At 42.6% G+C, this 17,965-nt stretch overlaps 1 protein-coding gene across 2 annotated transcripts in view; it reads left to right on the forward strand.

Moving 5' to 3' along the window:
• The first annotated feature begins 3,659 nt into the window (after positions 1-3,659).
• LOC115476361 (TYRO protein tyrosine kinase-binding protein-like) overlaps positions 3,660-17,965 on the forward strand; it is a 136,242-nt gene continuing 121,936 nt past the window's right edge. For both annotated transcript variants that reach the window (XM_030212690.1, XM_030212689.1), the window contains exons 1-2: positions 3,660-3,770; positions 3,910-3,993. In XM_030212690.1, the coding sequence (XP_030068550.1) occupies positions 3,936-3,993 (58 nt within the window). In that variant the 5' untranslated portion in view covers positions 3,660-3,770; positions 3,910-3,935. The remainder of the gene's footprint in view (positions 3,771-3,909; positions 3,994-17,965) is intronic.

A 17,965-nucleotide genomic window follows, 5' to 3' on the forward strand; every position in this document is an offset into this window, starting at 1 on the left:
CTTGTAATTTTTCATAATCCTCCCGCGATTTAACGACTTTGAATAACTTTGTGTCATCAGCAAATTTAATTACCTCACTAGTTACTCCCATCTCTAGGTCATTTATAAATATGTTAAAAAGCAGCGGTCCGAGCACAGAGCCCTGGGGAACCCCACTAACTACCCTTCTCCATTGAGAATACTGACCATTTAACCCTACTCTCTGTTTTCTATCTTTTAACCAGTTTTTAATCCACAATAGAACTCTACCTCCTATCCCATGACTCTCCAATTTCCTCTGGAGTCTTTCATGAGGTACTTTGTGTATCTGGATTTTCAGAAGGCGTTTGACAATATCAACCGGCTCACCTTTATCCACATGTTTGTTCACCCCTTCAAAGAAATGTAGTAGATTGGTCAGGCAAGATTTCCCTTCACTAAATCCATGTTGACTTTGTCTCATTAATCCATGCTTTTGAATATGCTCTGTAATTTTGTTCTTAATAATAGTCTCTACCATTTTGCCTGGCACCGATGTCAGACTCACCAGTCTATAATTTCCCGGATCTCCTCTGGATCCTTTTTAAAAATCGGCATTACATTGGCCACCCTCCAATCTTCTGGTACCTTGCTCAATTTTAAGGATAAATTACATATTTCTAACAGTAGCTCCGCAAGCTCATTTTTCAGTTCTATCAGTACTCTGGGATGAATACCATCCGGTCCAGGAGATTTGCTACTCTTCAGTTTGTAGAACTGCCCCATTACATCCTCCAGGTTTACAGAGAATTCATTAAGTTTCTCCGACTCATCAGCTTCGAATACCATTTCCGGCACCGGTATCCCACCCAAATCTTCCTCGGTGAAGACCGAAGGAAAGAATTCATTTAATCTGTCCACTACGGCTTTGTCTTCCCTGATCACTCCTTTTACTCCTTGGTCATCTAGCGGTCCAACTGATTCTCTTGCTGGCTTCCTGCTTTTAATATACCTAAAAAAGTTTTTACTATGTGTTTTTACCTCCAACGCAATCTTTTTTTCGAAGTCCCTCTTAGCCTTCCTTATCAGCGCTTTGCATTTGACTTGACATTCCTTATGCTGTTTCTTATTATTTTCAGTCGGTTCCTTCTTCCATTTTCGGAAAGATTTTCTTTTAGCTCTTAAAGCTTCCTTCACCTCACTTTTTAACCATGCCAGCTGTCGTTTGGTCTTCCATCCTCCTTTTTTAATACGCGGAATATATTTGGCCTGGGCTTCCAGGATGGTGTTTTTGAACAGCATCCATGCTTGATGTAAATTTTTGACCCTCGCAGTCACTCCTCTAAGTTTTTTTTCACTGTTCTCATTTTATCATAGTCTCCTTTTTTAAAGTTAAACGCCAACGTACAGTATTTGATTTCCTATGTATACTTACTTCAAAGCTAATATCAAATCCGATCATATTATGATCACTGTTATCAAGCGGCCCCAGCACCATTACCTCCCACACCAGATCATGCGCTCCACTAAGGACTAGGTCTAGAATTTTTCCTTCTCTCATCGGTTCCTGTACCAGCTGCTCCATAAAGCTGTCCTTGATTTCATCAAGGAATTTTACCTCCCTAGCGTGCCCCGATGTTACATTTATCCAGTCAATATCGGGGTAATTGAAATCACCCATTATTATTGTGTTACCCAGTTTGTTTGCGTGCCTAATTTCCTTTAATATTTCTGCATCCGTCTGTTCATCCTGGCCAGGCGGACGGTAGTACACTCCTATCACTATCCTTTTCCCCTTTACACATGGAATTTCAATCCACAGTGATTCCAAGAAGTGTTTTGTTTCCTGCAGAAATTTCATTCTATTTGATTCAAGGCTCTTGTTAATATACAATGCTATCCCTCCACCAATTCGATCCACCATATCACTACGATATAATTTGTATCCCGGTATGGCAGTGTCCCACTGGTTATCCTCCTTCCACCAGGTCTCAGAAATGCCTATTATATCTAATTTTTCATTTAGTGCAATATATTCTAACTCTCCCATCTTATTTCTTAGGCTCCTGGCATTCGTATATAGATATTTCAAAATATGTTTGTTCCTATTTACATCATGCTCAGTACTTGACAGTATTAATTTGTAATCTTTTGTCTGATTTTTATTTTCATTTAAGGACAACTGATCTACTACGGTCTCTTTTGCAACCTCACTATCAGGTTACCCTATCTTCCCTGTTTTGGTGATATCTTTGGGAGATACCATATCCCGAACCATGTGCTTTTGAGCAACTGTCGGCCTTCTCCTTGTTTCTAGTTTAAAAGCTGCTCTATCTCCTTTTTAATTGCCAACGCCAGCAGCCTGGTCCCACCCTTGTTAAGGTGGAGCCCATCCTTTCGGAATAGGCTTCCCCTTCCCCAGAATGTTGCTCAGTTCCTAACAAATCTAAAACCCTCCTCTCTGCACCATCGTCTCATCCACGCATTGAGACTCCGGAGCTCTGCCTGTCTCTTGGGCCCTGCGCATGGAACGGGTAGCATTTCAGAAAATGCTACCCTAGAGGATCTGGATTTGAGCATTCTACCTAAGACCCTAAATTTGGCTTCCAGAACCTCTCTCCCACATTTTCGTATGTCATTGGTACCCACATGTACCAAGACATCGGGCTCCTCCCCAGCACTATCTAAAATCCTATCTAGATGACGTGTGAGGTCCGCCACCTTCGCACCAGGCAGGCAAGTCACCAGGCGATCCTCATGTCCACCAGCCACCCAGCTATCTATATGCCTAATGATCGAATCACCAACTACAACAGCTGTCCTAACCTTTCCCTCCCGGACAGCACTTGGAAACATATCCTCGGTGCGAGAGGATAGTACATCCCCTGGTGGGCAGGTCCTGGCTACAGGAGTACTTCCTACTTCACCAGGGTGATGCTCTCCTTTTAGGAGACCTCCCTCCTCCAAGGTAGCACAGGGGCTACCAGACTGGAGGTGGGACTTTTCTACAACATCCCTGTAGGCCTCTTCTATGTACCTCTCTGTCTCCCTCAGCTCCACCAAATCTGCTACTCTAGCCTCAAGAGAACGGACATGTTCTCTGAGAGCTAGGAGCGCCTTGCATCAGGCACACACATATGACATCTCACCAACTGGGAGATAATCATACATGTGACACTCAATACAAAAGACTGGATAGCACCCCTCTCGCTGCTGGACTGCTAAATAATGTTTGCTATAATTTGGCTACAACCAGTCTAAAGCAAACATTAACAGCACGGTAAGCTTTGTGCATTGGACCCTTAGGGCTACATGGATTAAAGGGGTTTTCCTATTTTCTGACCATGGGAAAATTGCTTAGTACCTTTGATTGGTAGTTAGCACAGCCTTTCTGCATCTATGCAACCCCACTTGTTTTGGTCAGTGAGCAATGGGTGATAGTGTTATCTCACAGTACCTCTGCGAAGTCTCAATGAGTATCAGCTTCTGTAGCTGTCAAAGGCCACTGTTTGAGTGCTGTGTCTGAGCTGTTTCCAGCCTCAGCATACTCTCTGTGTGAGTGAAGTGCTGTCTTTTGCCTTTGTCAGTGAGTGCAGTCCCTGTGACACCTTTTATCTGGGTCCTTTAGTACAGTCTCTGTGTGAGCATTGTCTCTCTGCTTCTGTGGTCAGTGACTGATACTCCCCCTCCTTGTGTGGCTGGACAGAGTGATGTCACTCACTTAGTCTTCAGTCACCCTTCTCTAATCTTCACTTCCTCAATCTGGCAGTTCAGCTCCAAAGAGGATCAAGACTAGGGCAATATATCAATCAGTAAGTGCCTGAATGCTGGACCCCTCTTTCCCAGTAACACAGAGTTCTACTTTTTGGAACAAAATAAGATAAACTACAGTGATGGGAACATTGTTCACGGTGTCTGACATTTACTGTATGTGACGTCATCTTGTTTCAGAGAGTCGGGAATTTGGCTGATGAAAGATGGCAAGATGTGCTCATGCCTCATTCTCCATTTTTCTGTGTGTGCTTGGGATTCTGGGTAAGTTTCTTCTTTACTACTACTACTACTTATCATTTCTATAGCGCTACAAGGCATACGCAGCGCTGTACACCATACACAGAAAGACAGTCCCTGCTCAAAGAGCTTACAATCTAGATAAGACAGGTAAACAGACAGAACAATAAGGGTAACAGACAGAACAATAAGGGTAAGGGAATAAAGAGGTGAGGATAAAAGGACAGGGCAGGTGAGTGGTGGTTAGGAGTCAAAAACAGTGGTAAAGAGGTGGGCTTTACAATTTTACAGCAATATAGCTTCAGTTTGTGCATTCATTAGGTGTCAAGAGTTTTCATCTCTGTTTCTCGTTGAGGTGTCCAGAGCTTCTCCACAAATCCTGTGTCTCATAATTGTCCAAGGCTTTTTGTGGCATTGCAAGATGAGATGAAACAGGTTGTCAATTAGTTAATCAACCTTATTAATGCAGTATTATTATGTTACCAAGATAGTGATGTGCCTGTTACTCCAGTGCTGGTGTGGTAATTGCGGTGCTACATGAATACAGGGGTGGAGGAGTGGCCTAGTGGTTAGAGCACTGGTCTTGTAAGCCAGAGGTGGCCAGTTCAAATCCCACTGCTGCTTCTTGTGACCTTCAGCAAGACACCTAACCCTCCATTGCCTCAGGTACAAACTTAGACTGTGAGCCCTCCTGGGACAGAGAAATATCCAGAGTACCTGAACATAACTCACCTTGAGCTACTACTGAAAAAGGTGTGAGCAAAATATAAAATAATAATTTAAAAAAGTACATAAGTATTGCCATACTGGGAAAGACCAAAGGTCCATCAAGCCCAGCATCCTGTTTCCAACAGTGGCCAATCCAGGTCACAAATACCCGGCAAGATCCCAAAAAAGTACAAAACATTTTATACTGCTTATCCCAGAAATAATGGATTTTCCCCAAGTCCATTTAATAATGGTCTATGGACTTTTCCTTTAGGAAGCCAGCCAAACCTTTTTTAAACTCCGCTAAGCTAACCACCTTTACCACAATCTCTGGCAACGAATTCCAGAATTTAATTACATGTTGAGTGAAGAAAAATTTTCTCCAATTCGTTTTAAATTTACTACATTGTAGCTTCATCACATGCCCCCTAGTCCTAGTATTTTTGGAAAGCGTAAACAAATGCTTTGCATCTAACCATTCAACTTCACTCATTATTTTATAGACCTCTATCATATCTCCCCTCAGCCGCCTTTTCTCCAAGCTGAAGAGCCGTAGCCACTTTAGCCTTTCCTCATAGGGAAGTCGTTATTTCATTACAAATCACAGAATACAAACCTTTTCACTGCTGCTTTTTAGCTCCCATTACTTCCCCTCACCCATAACTGTCTTGTCTGTCTGTATTATTTAGATTGTAAGCTCTTTTGAGCAGGGACTGTCTCTTTGTATCAGGTGTTCAGCGCTGCGTGCATCTGGTAGCGCTATACAAATGCTAATAATAATAATAATACAAACACTATGTGGCTCTTTATTGGGAAAAAGTACCCTTCTGTACGTAATTTTGAGAATTATATAAAAAATGCAGCTCTGATACCATGGTGCAGTCCACAACAATGAGTATCAGATTTAGAAATGTTTTCCTGGGGACAGATCAATGGAAAACATTGAAATTAATTCTCACAGATCTGCTAAATGCTGCATCTTCTTTTCTGGGTAGAAATGAAAGCAGTGCTCATGCAGGGACATACATTTAATCCATACCAATAATTATTGTTACCAGGGGGTATAGTGTTGCATGGTTGTCAGGGATAGAGGTCTCTCATTTTCTAATGAGGGGAAGGGAATCACAGCATGGACACAGAGCAGTGTAAGAGAGAGCCTTAATCAGATAAGAACACAGAGAGGAAGAGGAAGGGACAGCCAATTAGTCAATCTGCTCCAGTACTCTAACAGTGAACAAGTCAGGTCACAAGTACCTAGCTGGATAGCAAACAAGTAGCAAGAGTCTATGCTACTGACCCCCAATGATAAACAGTGGCTTTTCCCAACTCTACCATAATACTTTTTCTTACAGGAATTTTTCCAAGTCTTTTATAAACCCTGCTATGCTATACGGAAAATTGGTTAGAGACAAAAAGGGGGATAGGACTTGATATAGCACCTTTCTGTGGTTACAAACAAAGCAGTTTACATATTATATACAGGTTCTTATTTTGTACCAGGGGCAATGGAGGGTTAAGTGACTTGCCCGGAGTCACAAGGAGCTGCAGTGGGAATTGAACCCAGTTTACCAGGATCAAAGCCCACTGCACTAACCACTTCTGCTGTAGTTCGAAAATGGAAGGATGATTTTGGCATAATTTCATGAGGATGAATAGAGCTCCATCCTTATGAAATTGTGCAAGTGTGTATGGCGTGTATGAGTTAGTAAAGAGTGCAGTTTGGAGAGAACTTCATTTTAAAGGATCAATATTCAACCGATGTTGGTCAGCACTTTTTTAAAATGCTGATAACTGCCAGATAATTTAGACCAGGATATTCAGTGCTGGGCTCTAGCTGTAAATTATATGGGTGCAGTTAATTTTCAGTGCCGTACACACATATCTAACTGGGCAAAAATAGGGCTGCTTTTTGTGGTGTTCTACATGCTTGGTTAGCTATGCAGGCACCAGCTCTGAATATACCCAATATCCACATAACTCCTCAGGTCCTTTCCCACTGCTCCTGGACTGCCCTAGCACTAACTGGCAAGTGCCATGGGGGGCACACCAGATTTTCAGCGGCACTTTGCAGTTAAGTGTCACCGAATATTTGGGGATGGCCCACTGGCTGCCATTTAATGGGGCAGGAGCACCTCTTGCCCAAACAAGCTTTTTTGAATATCAACCCCTAATTTTGTATATAAAGTTTACTGTATATGCAGCATGCAAGGATTAGGTAATTGATCCTGGAGTGTGTCCCAAGTGTGAGTCTACTCAAGGTACCTGTATTCATGTGGTTTTGGAATATGTGAAGAATCATTGGAAGAAAGTGTTTGGGAGCTGAAGCAGGAATCTAGTTGATAAGAAAAGTATGTTTAGTGGTCATGTATTTTAAATAATTGTATCTGGGTATGACCAGCTACACTGGATAACTGGACAGTGTAGATTATTTGCTTTTGAGGATGGAGCTGTATTTGCCAGTGCAAAGAATAAAAAATGGTTTCTGTAGATCTGGCACCCATTTCTAATGACTTAACTCCTAGAAGATGATGTGAGGTTTTAAATGCTGGAAAAGTGTGACCTGGTTTTGTGGGGGTGGGTTGGAGGGGGAGGCATGAATGTTGGATGAGTTGGATGGATATCGAATATATTTAGTGCTGTATTATTGTTGAAAAGTTATTTTTAAAAACTAATGAAAGGAAGAGATCAGTGGAGATGCTGGACCTGGGGAAGGTGGAGTTGGAAGGTAGTAACACAGCAACTAAAGGAATACTTGACAAAATTCTCAATTCTTCATAAATCCCAATCAGGTTTCAGACCACAACACAGAACTGAGATGGCCAAAACCATCCTGATAACAAAATTCAGAAGCATAATCAGTGCTTTTTTTGTGCCAGTACGCAATGGTATGGCGTACCGGCACCTTTTTATTCTCCACCCCACAGGCACAGGTCTCCTTCCCTCCCGACTCAGCTCCCCAACCGGCAGCCCGACTCAGCTCCGTTCCTCCCCTCCCCTGGCAGCCCGCCTCAGCTCCGTTCCTTCCCCCCCAAAGCGTTTAACCCTTTTACTGTCCGTGGCTGCGACGTCAGTAAAGAAGAAGGCACTGCAGGCTCACCTCCAGCTTCTTCTTTCCCTCTTCACACAGTGTCCCGCCCTCGCGGAACAGGAAATGCATAATCGGAGAAGGTGGGACACTGTGAAGAGGGAAAGAAGAAGCTGGAGGCGAGCATGCAGTGCCTTCTTCTTTACTGGTGTCGCTGCCATGGACAGTAAAAAGCTTGGGGGGGGGGGGGGGAGCAGGAAGGAACCGAGAGGAGGGCGGCAAAAGGTAAAAAACGGATACAGCGGGATCCTCGGGATCTTCCCGGGTTCGATCAGAAAATCTTTAAAAGTTCATTTTTTTTGCCAGTTGTTTAGATATGGACATTTTACATATATCCGACAACATTTTTTTTCTTTTCTCTGTTGATGGTATTTAACGCTCGCTGGAGATTATTGATTATTCTCCCGGACCCTCCTACCTTAAAAGAGGCGAGCCCCCGTGCTGCTGTAAATTTGACTGGTTCCTCTCCACAGGAAGGTAACGGCATGTCACAGGGGGCGTGACTTAGCAGGATCTGTTTTCTTGGAGGTTGAATAAAACAGGACATGGATTGTTCCTATGTAGACCACTAAAGCCAGTAGGCAGAGCTTGCCTGCAATAGACTGAGCATGCTGCCGTTTTAGTTCACCAAAACAATAGCAATTGACAACACTAGCAAAAGATTATTAGAAATAACGGACTGGTTGTGCGTGGTCCATCTGTATAGTCTAAACCTAATACAGTTGGATACAGGACCAAATTTCATTGAGATCCTGTTTCCTGATTGATTCATCTTAACTGTTGTTGGAATCTACCTTGGGAAGCCTGAGGGCTGTCGGGGAGCTGAGGGAGGGCAGGGAGAATCGCTGGACATGGAGGGGAGGGGGAAGAGAACAGATCGCTGGACATGGAGAGGAGGGGAGGGCAGGGGGAGAGAACAGATAGCTGGGCATGGAGAGAAGGGGAGGGCAAGGGGAGAGAACAGATAGCTGGGCATGGAGAGAAGGGGAGGGCAGGGGTAGAGAAGAGATTGCTGGAGAGGAGGGGAGGGCAGGGGGAGAGAAGAGATCGCTGGAGAGGAGGGAACCACAGGGGGAGAGAACAGATTGCTGGACATGGAGAGAAGGGGAGGGCAGGGAGAGAGAAAAGAGATTGCTCTAACAAAAAAACTGGTTGGTGTTTATTTGAAAAAATGGAGAAAAAAGCCCTCAGAAACCGTAGGCCAATCGCCTGAAGGTTTTGAGTGTGGTTAAAGATGATCTTACATCGGCTTATAACACACACTACAGTTCGATCATTGGGCCAAAAAACTCCATTTAAAGAGGGCTCATAAGAATTATTAATCGCCTCAAACAATGAATTTCTTTCAATAAGTTTTAAGTTTTGAATCATGCAATGTTTTTTCAAAAGAATGTCTCAACCGCATGTCAGGAAAAATAACACTTAGCTTTTAAATGTGTTGAGACCAGGCACTCATCGCTGTCCGTTCTACGGGGACCCGTTTCGCCTAGAAACGTGGCTTCTTCAGGAACGGAGTGCTTAGAAATATGCTGAAAATCTAAAGTGAACAAAAATCATACCGTGAAAGAAAATAATATAATAGTTGTGCACCTAAAATTCACACCACGGTCAAACTTACTGATCAACGGACTTCTACAATGCTTCAAAATGGCGCCTTGGCGTCCGCCTACAGTCAGCTGACTAAAATACTGACGTGCGTGTTACGTCTCAGATGTTAATAGAAATTGTACCAATCAATGGCGTTGTTCAGCCCATTCGGTTCTAGAGTATTAAATTCAAAAATCCACCTCGCTTCCCTTCTTAATAAAGTAAGCTTACGATTACCTCCTCGATGATGTGCAACCACCTGATCTAATACTGAGCATCGTAAATCTTCAAATTTATGTTTTAGAGAAATACAGTGTTCAACAATTGGTTCCTTGACAGCTGATCTGCGTAAATTGGATCTGTGTTCCATGATTCTCACTTTTAGTGGTCTAGTTGTCATGCCAATGTAGATCTTATTACAAGGGCAACGTAAAGAATATATGACGTGGTCAGATGAACAATTTGTGAATTGTAATAACTTGTGGATCTTATTGGTTTTAGGATTCACAAATTGTTTAATTTGTTCAGTGATCTGGCATATCTGACAGTGTCCGCATCTGTAATGTCCTAAGACTTGTTTTTTATTGACAATAGAAAGACTTGCATCCGCTGGGCTGATAATCTCTTTGATGTTGTTCGTCCTGGCAAACGCAATGCGTAAATTCATATTTTCAAATGCAGGCATTGATCTCATAATGTCCCATCTGTTTTTAATCAAATTTGCAAGGTGCGGACTATGTTCAGTGTATCGCATGACCATGGTGAAGTTGTTCTCATCTGTTTGATGTTTTGATGTACTTCTCAGAAGAAGGTCCCTGTCATTGCACTTGGCCCTACAGTATGCCTTCTTGAGGACAGACTTGGAATAACCTCTCTTCAATAGATTAGACATTAATTCTTCCGCCTGGATTTTGAACATAGTTGAATCAGAACAGATACGTCTTAACCTTAGCATTTGGGAAAACGGGAGGCTGTTTTTGAGATGTTTCGGATGACAACTTGAATTGTGGAGAAATGTGTTTCGATCCGTACTTTTCTTGAATACTTTGGTGATGAATTTATTGGAAACAATATTAATCTCCACATCTAAATAATGAATGCAGTCATATGAATGCTGTTCAGTAAATTGTATGTCCTGATGGCAGCTGTTAAGCCAATGCATAAACCGCTGGAGGTCTGGCTCCGAACCACCCCAAAGCATGAAAATATCGTCTAAGTACCTCCACCAGTGTAAAATAACGCGATGAAATGGGGAACATGCAACCCATGTTGATTCAAAATTGGACATGTAGAGATTGGCTATTGATGGAGCAAAGGTTGCCCCCATCGCTACCCCACTGGTTTGAAGGTACATCTTATCAAGAAACAAAAAGTAGTTTTCCTTCATCGCTATCCCTGTCAATGTTAGTAAAAATTCGGTGGGTATAGCGTGTGGTCTGACTCTTTTGTCTAATATTAATTTGACTGTATCAAGTGCCTCATTTTGAGGTATGGTGGTGTATAAAGAACACACGTCCAGGGTGACCATCAGGACATTCTCAGAGACAAAGCCCACCTCCTGGAGCTTGCAGAGGAAATGAGTTGTGTCCCTGATATATGATGGATATTGGGATACTTCTGTTCTTAAAAAAGTATCAATAAAAGTTGACAATGGTTCTGGAATGGAATTTCTGCCAGACAAAATAGGTCTGCCTGGAGGGTTGATCAATCGTTTTTGTACTTTAGGCAAGAAGTACATTGTTGGAATAATTGGATGTTGACAACATAAATATTTTTTGTCCTTTGGGGAAATAAAGCCTTCATTAAGTGCTTTATTGGTGATTCTGTTGATGAGCGACTGTAATCTCTTAGTTGGATTTAAAGTCAGTCTTTTGTAATATCTGGTGTCATTCAATTGTCTAAGTCCCTCATCAATATAATCACTCCGATTTTGAAGAACAATCGCTCCGCCTTTGTCAGCTTTTTTTATGATGATCTTGTCATCATTTCTAAGATCTTTTAGCGCATTCATCTCATCTCTGGTGATGTTATACTTCTTTTGATGTAAGACACCTCTTTCTGCTTTTAAGTCCTCTAAATCTTTGAGAATCATGCTTTTAAACGTCTGTAATGCAGGGGCTTGTGGGACTTGGGGTTTCCAGGTCGACTTGGGTTTTACAATAGTCTTGTCATATGTGTCCTCATAACTTTGGAAGAAAAGTTTAAGCTCTAGTTTTCTAATAAACTTTTCCAAATCAATATGAAATTGAAAATCATTAAAGTAAGTAGACGGAACAAAAGAAAAACCTTTAAGTAGAACTGATTGTTCTGTTAAAGTAAGGTCTCTATTTGATAAATTAATAACCACCGGTTCTACTTTTGAGATCTTGTCCATGGTCTGTTCCGCTGACCTGTATAGCCTCTTCTGCCTCCTCTTCCCCTGCGTTGAAATCTGTTCCCTAAAAAAGTTTTTTGTTGGTATCAGAGGACTCACCAGTGCTGTTCAAAGACGATGATGATTCATAAGATATGACAGATTTTTTATCTGTGGTTGTTTCTGCTTCTGTTCTCATCCAGGGGTAGACATTATTTGAAGAGTAGTCCTTTTCATCCCTTGTTAATTTTTTCAATTTTGATTTTTTAACGTTATTTCGGAATTTATCTATATTTTCTTTGAGAAGAAGATGTTGTTTGTCAAAATCGACTGGTGTGATGTTATTCTTAATTTTAACCAAGTCATTGTCCAATTCAGCTTTGAGATTGTTCAGATTGATTTGGCTTTTTTCAATTATCAACAGCATCAATCAAGCGAACACTTGTTTAATATGCCATTCCATTTATCAACAAAATCGCTGTCCTCCGTGTAACACTGAGGAGCCTTGTTGATACGTAGGCCACGGGGGATCTTTTCTCTCTTGCAGTATTCAATTAATAAACTGCTGTTCAATTCAATTTTGATGATGCTTTTATATTTAAGAGTAATATCATTCCAACCATTCTCAGTGGTTGAAGCCGGTATATCGGTAACGAATTCTGAAGGGAGACTAAGTAAATCCTTTACTCGATCATAGAATAGCTGAAACCGGAAGACCATGGATTCTGTGACATACTGCTGAAACTATGCAAATATAATCCAACTGGACAGAAAGCAGTGTGCTAGAGCAACAAAGTAACCTAATACCAAAAAAACTGCTCTAACAAAAAAACTGGTTGGTGTTTATTTGAAAAAATGGAGAAAAAAGCCCTCAGAAACCGTAGGCCAATCGCCTGAAGGTTTTGAGTGTGGTTAAAGATGATCTTACATCGGCTTATAACACACACTACATTTCGATCATTGGGCCAAAAAACTCCATTTAAAGAGGGCTCAAAAGAATTATTAATCGCCTCAAACAATGAATTTCTTTCAATAAGTTTTAAGTTTTGAATCATGCAATGTTTTTTCAAAAGAATGTCTCAACCGCATGTCAGGAAAATAACACTTAGCTTTTAAATGTGTTGAGACCAGGCACTCATCGCTGTCCGTTCTACGGGGACCCGTTTCGCCTAGAACGTGGCTTCTTCAGGAATGGAGTGCTTAGAAATATGCTGAAAATCTAAAGTGAACAAAAATCATACCGTGAAAGAAAATAATATAATAGTTGTGCACCTAAAATTCACACCACGGTCAACTTACTGATCAACGGACTTCTACAATGCTTCAAATGGCGCCTTGGCAATGACAGGGACCTTCTTCTGAGAAGTACATCAAAACATCAAACAGATGAGAACAACTTCACCATGGTCATGCGATACACTGAACATAGTCCGCACCTTGCAAATTTGATTAAAACAGATGGGACATTATGAGATCAATGCCTGCATTTGAAAATATGAATTACGCATTGCGTTTGCCAGGACGAACACATCAAAGAGATTATCAGCCCAGCGGATGCAAGTCTTTCTATTGTCAATAAAAACAAGTCTTAGGACATTACAGATGCGGACACTGTCAGATATGCCAGATCACTGAACAAATTAAACAATTTGTGAATCCTAAACCAATAAGATCCACAAGTTATTACAATTCACAAATTGTTCATCTGACCACGTCATATATTCTTTACGTTGCCCTTGTAATAAGATCTACATTGGCATGACAACTAGACCACTAAAAGTGAGAATCATGGAACCAGATCCAATTTACGCAGATCAGCTGTCAAGGAACCAATTGTTGAAACACTGTATTTCTCTAAAACATAAATTTGAAGATTTACGATGCTCAGTATTAGATCAGGTGGTTGCACATCATCGAGGAGGTAATCGTAAGCTTACTTTATTAAGAAGGGAAGCGAGGTGGATTTTTGAATTTAATACTCTAAACCGAATGGGCTGAACAACGCCATTGATTGGTACAATTTCTATTAACATCTGAGACGTAACACGCACGTCAGTATTTTAGTCAGCTGACTGTAGGCGGACGCCAAGGCGCCATTTTGAAGCATTGTAGAAGTCCGTTGATCAGTAAGTTTGACCGTGGTGTGAATTTTAGGTGCACAACTATTATATTATTTTCTTTCACGGTATGATTTTTGTTCACTTTAGATTTTCAGCATATTTCTAAGCACTCCGTTCCTGAAGAAGCCACGTTTCTAGGCGAAACGGGTCCCCCGTAGAACGGACAGCGATGAGTGCCTGGTCTCAACACATTTAAAAGCTAAGTGTTATTTTTCCTGACATGCGGTTGAGACATTCTTTTGAAAAACATTGCATGATTCAAACTTAAAACTTATTGAAAGAAATTCATTGTTTGAGGTGATTAATAATTCTTTTGAGCCCTCTTTAAATGGAGTTTTTTGGCCCAATGATCGAACTGTAGTGTGTGTTATAAGCCGATGTAAGATCATCTTTAACCACACTCAAAACCTTCAGGCGATTGGCCTACGGTTTCTGAGGGCTTTTTTCTCCATTTTTTCAAATAAACACCAACCAGTTTTTTTGTTAGAGCAGTTTTTTTGGTATTAGGTTACTTTGTTTGCTCTAGCACACTGCTTTCTGTCCAGTTGGATTATATTTGCTTAGAGAGAAAAGAGATCCCTGGAGAGGAGGGGAGGGCAGGGGAGAGAGGAGAATTTCTGGACATGGATGGATGGATGGATGGATGGATGGATGGATGGATGGAGGGGAGGGAAGTCAGAAAGGAGATGCACATGGATGGAGGGGATGGAAGGGAGGAGAAATGCTGGACATTGATGGAGTGGAGGGCAGGGAAGAGAGGAGAAATGTTGTACAAGGAGGGCGGGAAGGAAAGACAAATGGAAGGAGATGCACACGGATGGAGTGGAAGGGAGAGAGGAGAAATGATGGTCATGGATGGAGGGGAGGGAAGACAGAGGAAGTAGATGCACATGGATGGAGGAGAGTGGAGTGAGGAGAAATGCTGGATATGGATGGAGGGAAAATTGCTGAATTTAAGGACTGGATTGGAATACTTTGAGGGCATATGTTGAAACTGGAGAAAGGATAGGGACAGGGCTACAGATGGTAGACAGGACACAGAAGGACACAGAAGGATGGTGGACATGGTGAGAGAAAAAATATCAAATGGAAAGAAGACACTGCATAAAACAGAAGACACTGGGACCAAAGCTAATAGAAAAAACTAAATGCTCAGACAGCAAAGGTAGAAAACATTTTTTTATTTACAATTTATTAATTGGAATATGTCAGCTTTTGGAAATGTGCATCTGTGATATTTTGCATGCAAGTTTCAATTTTTTTAGTACAGGGCCACCGAGAGACTTGGCTGGGCCCGGGACAAGGCCGCTCCCCCCGCCGCTGCCACTGCTGCCACCGCCACCCCCCCCTGAGGTCATCATCATCGCCGCCCCCCTCCGTCCACCACCAGGCCAGACCCCCCTGAATTCAAATCATAGCGCCTCACCTCGACCTCGCTCCGTGTGAAAGAAACGCAGCAGCAGCAGTCTGCAGATCACCTCCCTTCAGGCTTTCCCTCCCTGTGTCCCGCCCTCGCCGACATAACTTGCATGAGGGCGGGATACAGGGAGGAAGGCCGAGGGAGGTGATCTGTAGACTGCCGCTGCTGCGTTTCTTTCACACAGAGCAAAGTCGAGGTGAGGCACTATGATTTGAATTCAGGGGGGTCTGGCCCAGTGGTAGACGGAGGGGGGGCGGGTGGAGGGGGGGACTGTGGTGCCGGCAGTGGCATACCTAGGGTTGTTGACACCTGGGGCTGGTCATTTTTTAACACCCCCCTCCAAAATCCAGTACTAGGCATACCGAGAATACAAAACACTCAGGACCTATAGAGCAATTCTACCATACCATAAGCAGTCATTTCTATGAGTCACACGAGGAAAAGGAAAGCATCTTAAACACTACAGTTCACCTATTGTAAAATGAAACCAGACAGAATAGTACAGATTGTCGATCCTGCACAGTCAATGCTAACTGAAAGCCATGTCTTTTTCACAAACACAGATACACCTAATCCACTATAGAATAAGTAATCATAAACTTTCTATTTAGACAACAATTAAACTGAACCCCCAAGATGCCAGACTCTGCATACAATGCAACACCAAAGAAACAGAAAATGTCCCCTAGTACTGTGCAAAATATAAAGACACAAAACAGAGGGAAAGCAGCATACAAAAGCAACCAAACAAACAGAAAAAGTAAACACTGGGCCTTCAGGAATGAGAAAAATGCAATCCTTTATTAATGATGAATACCCGACACGGGCCGTGTTTCGGCGTACAAACGCCTGCATCAGGGGTCAAAAAGCTCTTCTAGGTCAGCTAGTTAGCTAGTAGATAAAGATGATTAACAAACAGCTTATATTCCCTCAGCCTGGTCACAGCAGCTAAACACTTCCAGTAAAGGCATAAACTTTGCTTCAATTTCCAGTAAAGGCATAAACTTTGCTTCAATTTTTCCAGTAAAGGCATAAACTTTGCCCAGTGATGGAAGAATTGAAGCAAAGTTTATGCCTTTACTGGAAGTGTTTAGCTGCTGTGACCAGGCTGAGGGAATATAAGCTGTTTGTTAATCATCTTTATCTACTAGCTAACTAGCTGACCTAGAAGAGCTTTTTGACCCCTGATGCAGGCGTTTGTACGCCGAAACACGGCCCGTGTCGGGTATTCATCATTAATAAAGGATTGCATTTTTCTCATTCCTGAAGGCCCAGTGTTTACTTTTTCAAAATATAAAGACAGCAGATGTAAATTTGAAAAAACTAACAAATACCAATCACCATTTACAAATTAACAAATAGAAATAAAACAAATATAGAAAATAAAATAATACCATTTTATTGGACTAATACATTTAGCTTTCAGAGGCCAAAACCTTCTTCCTCAGGTCAATACAGTATAGTGCTGTTACAGTATCCTATCCTGACTTGAGGAAGGGGGTTTTGTTTTCCGAAAGTTAGTCAAAATGTATTAAAATTAGTCCAATAAAAAGATTACCTTATTTACATGTTCTATTATAAACATTTATTAACACAGCTACAATACTACTTCATCCTAAAGCAAAAAAAGAAAAATATATATTTTATTTACAGTTTGTTGTCTCTGGTTTCTGCTTTCTTCATCTTCTTTTCATTGCCTTCCTTCAATCCAACATCTGTCTTCGTTCTCTCTCTGCCATCCAGTGGTCTGCCTTCTCTGCTGTCCCCTCCATCCAGTGTCTGCACACTCCTCTCTGCCTTCCATCCAATCTGCCCTCCTCTCTCTCCCCTTCCATCCACTGTCTGCCCTTTCCAGGGCCGTGCCAATATGGTAAGCGGGGTAAGCACCGCAGGGGGGCGCCGACCTCTGGAGGGCGCCGCCGCGGGGCTTACCCTCGCCGCTTACCTGAGCTCCGCGCCGCTGAGGCCTTTAAACCTTTTACTTCCGAGGCTCCGACGGACGCAGCAGCGTCAGTGAAAGCGCTGCCGACGTCTCCATTCCCTTCGCGCTCGTTGGTTCCCTTAGTCTGACGTCAGAAGAAGACGGGACACTGAGGGAATCAACGAGTGCGAAGGGAAGGGAGACATCGGCAGCGCTTTCACTGACGCTGCTGCGACTTGGAGGTAAAAGATTTAAAGGCCCCCAGGGCGCGGAGCTGAGGTAAGGAAGGGCGAGATGGCATGGATGGGAGGGCAGGGCCCAGGGAGAGGACAAAATGCTGGAAATGGAGGGGAGGGGAGGGAGAGAGGAGATTGCTGGCTATGGATAGAGGAGGGAGGGCAGAAAGGGACAAGGATGGACATGGATGGGAGGGCAGGGCCCAGGGAGAGGAGAAATGCTGGAGGGAGGGGAGAGAGGAACATTGTCTGGCTATGGATGGAGGATGGAAGGGCAGAGAGGGACATGGATGGGAGGGCAGGGCCCAGGGAGAGGAGAATTTGCTGGAAATGGAGGGGAGGGGAGAGAGGAGAATTGCTGGCTATGGATGGAGGAGGGAAGGGCTAGAGAGGGACAAAGATGGACATGGATGGGAGGGCAGGACCCAGGGAGAGAGGAGAAATTGCTGGAAATGGATATAGAGCAAGAAATGAAGAAGAAAGGAGAAAGTAAAGAAATAAATGGAAAGGAAGCCCTGGAAACGGAGTTAAGAGGACAGATAGCAGCAGAATCAGATACTGGGCCA

Source organism: Microcaecilia unicolor, chromosome 8 (genome assembly GCF_901765095.1).
Source record: "Microcaecilia unicolor chromosome 8, aMicUni1.1, whole genome shotgun sequence".
Classification (NCBI taxonomy): Eukaryota; Metazoa; Chordata; class Amphibia; order Gymnophiona; family Siphonopidae; genus Microcaecilia; species Microcaecilia unicolor.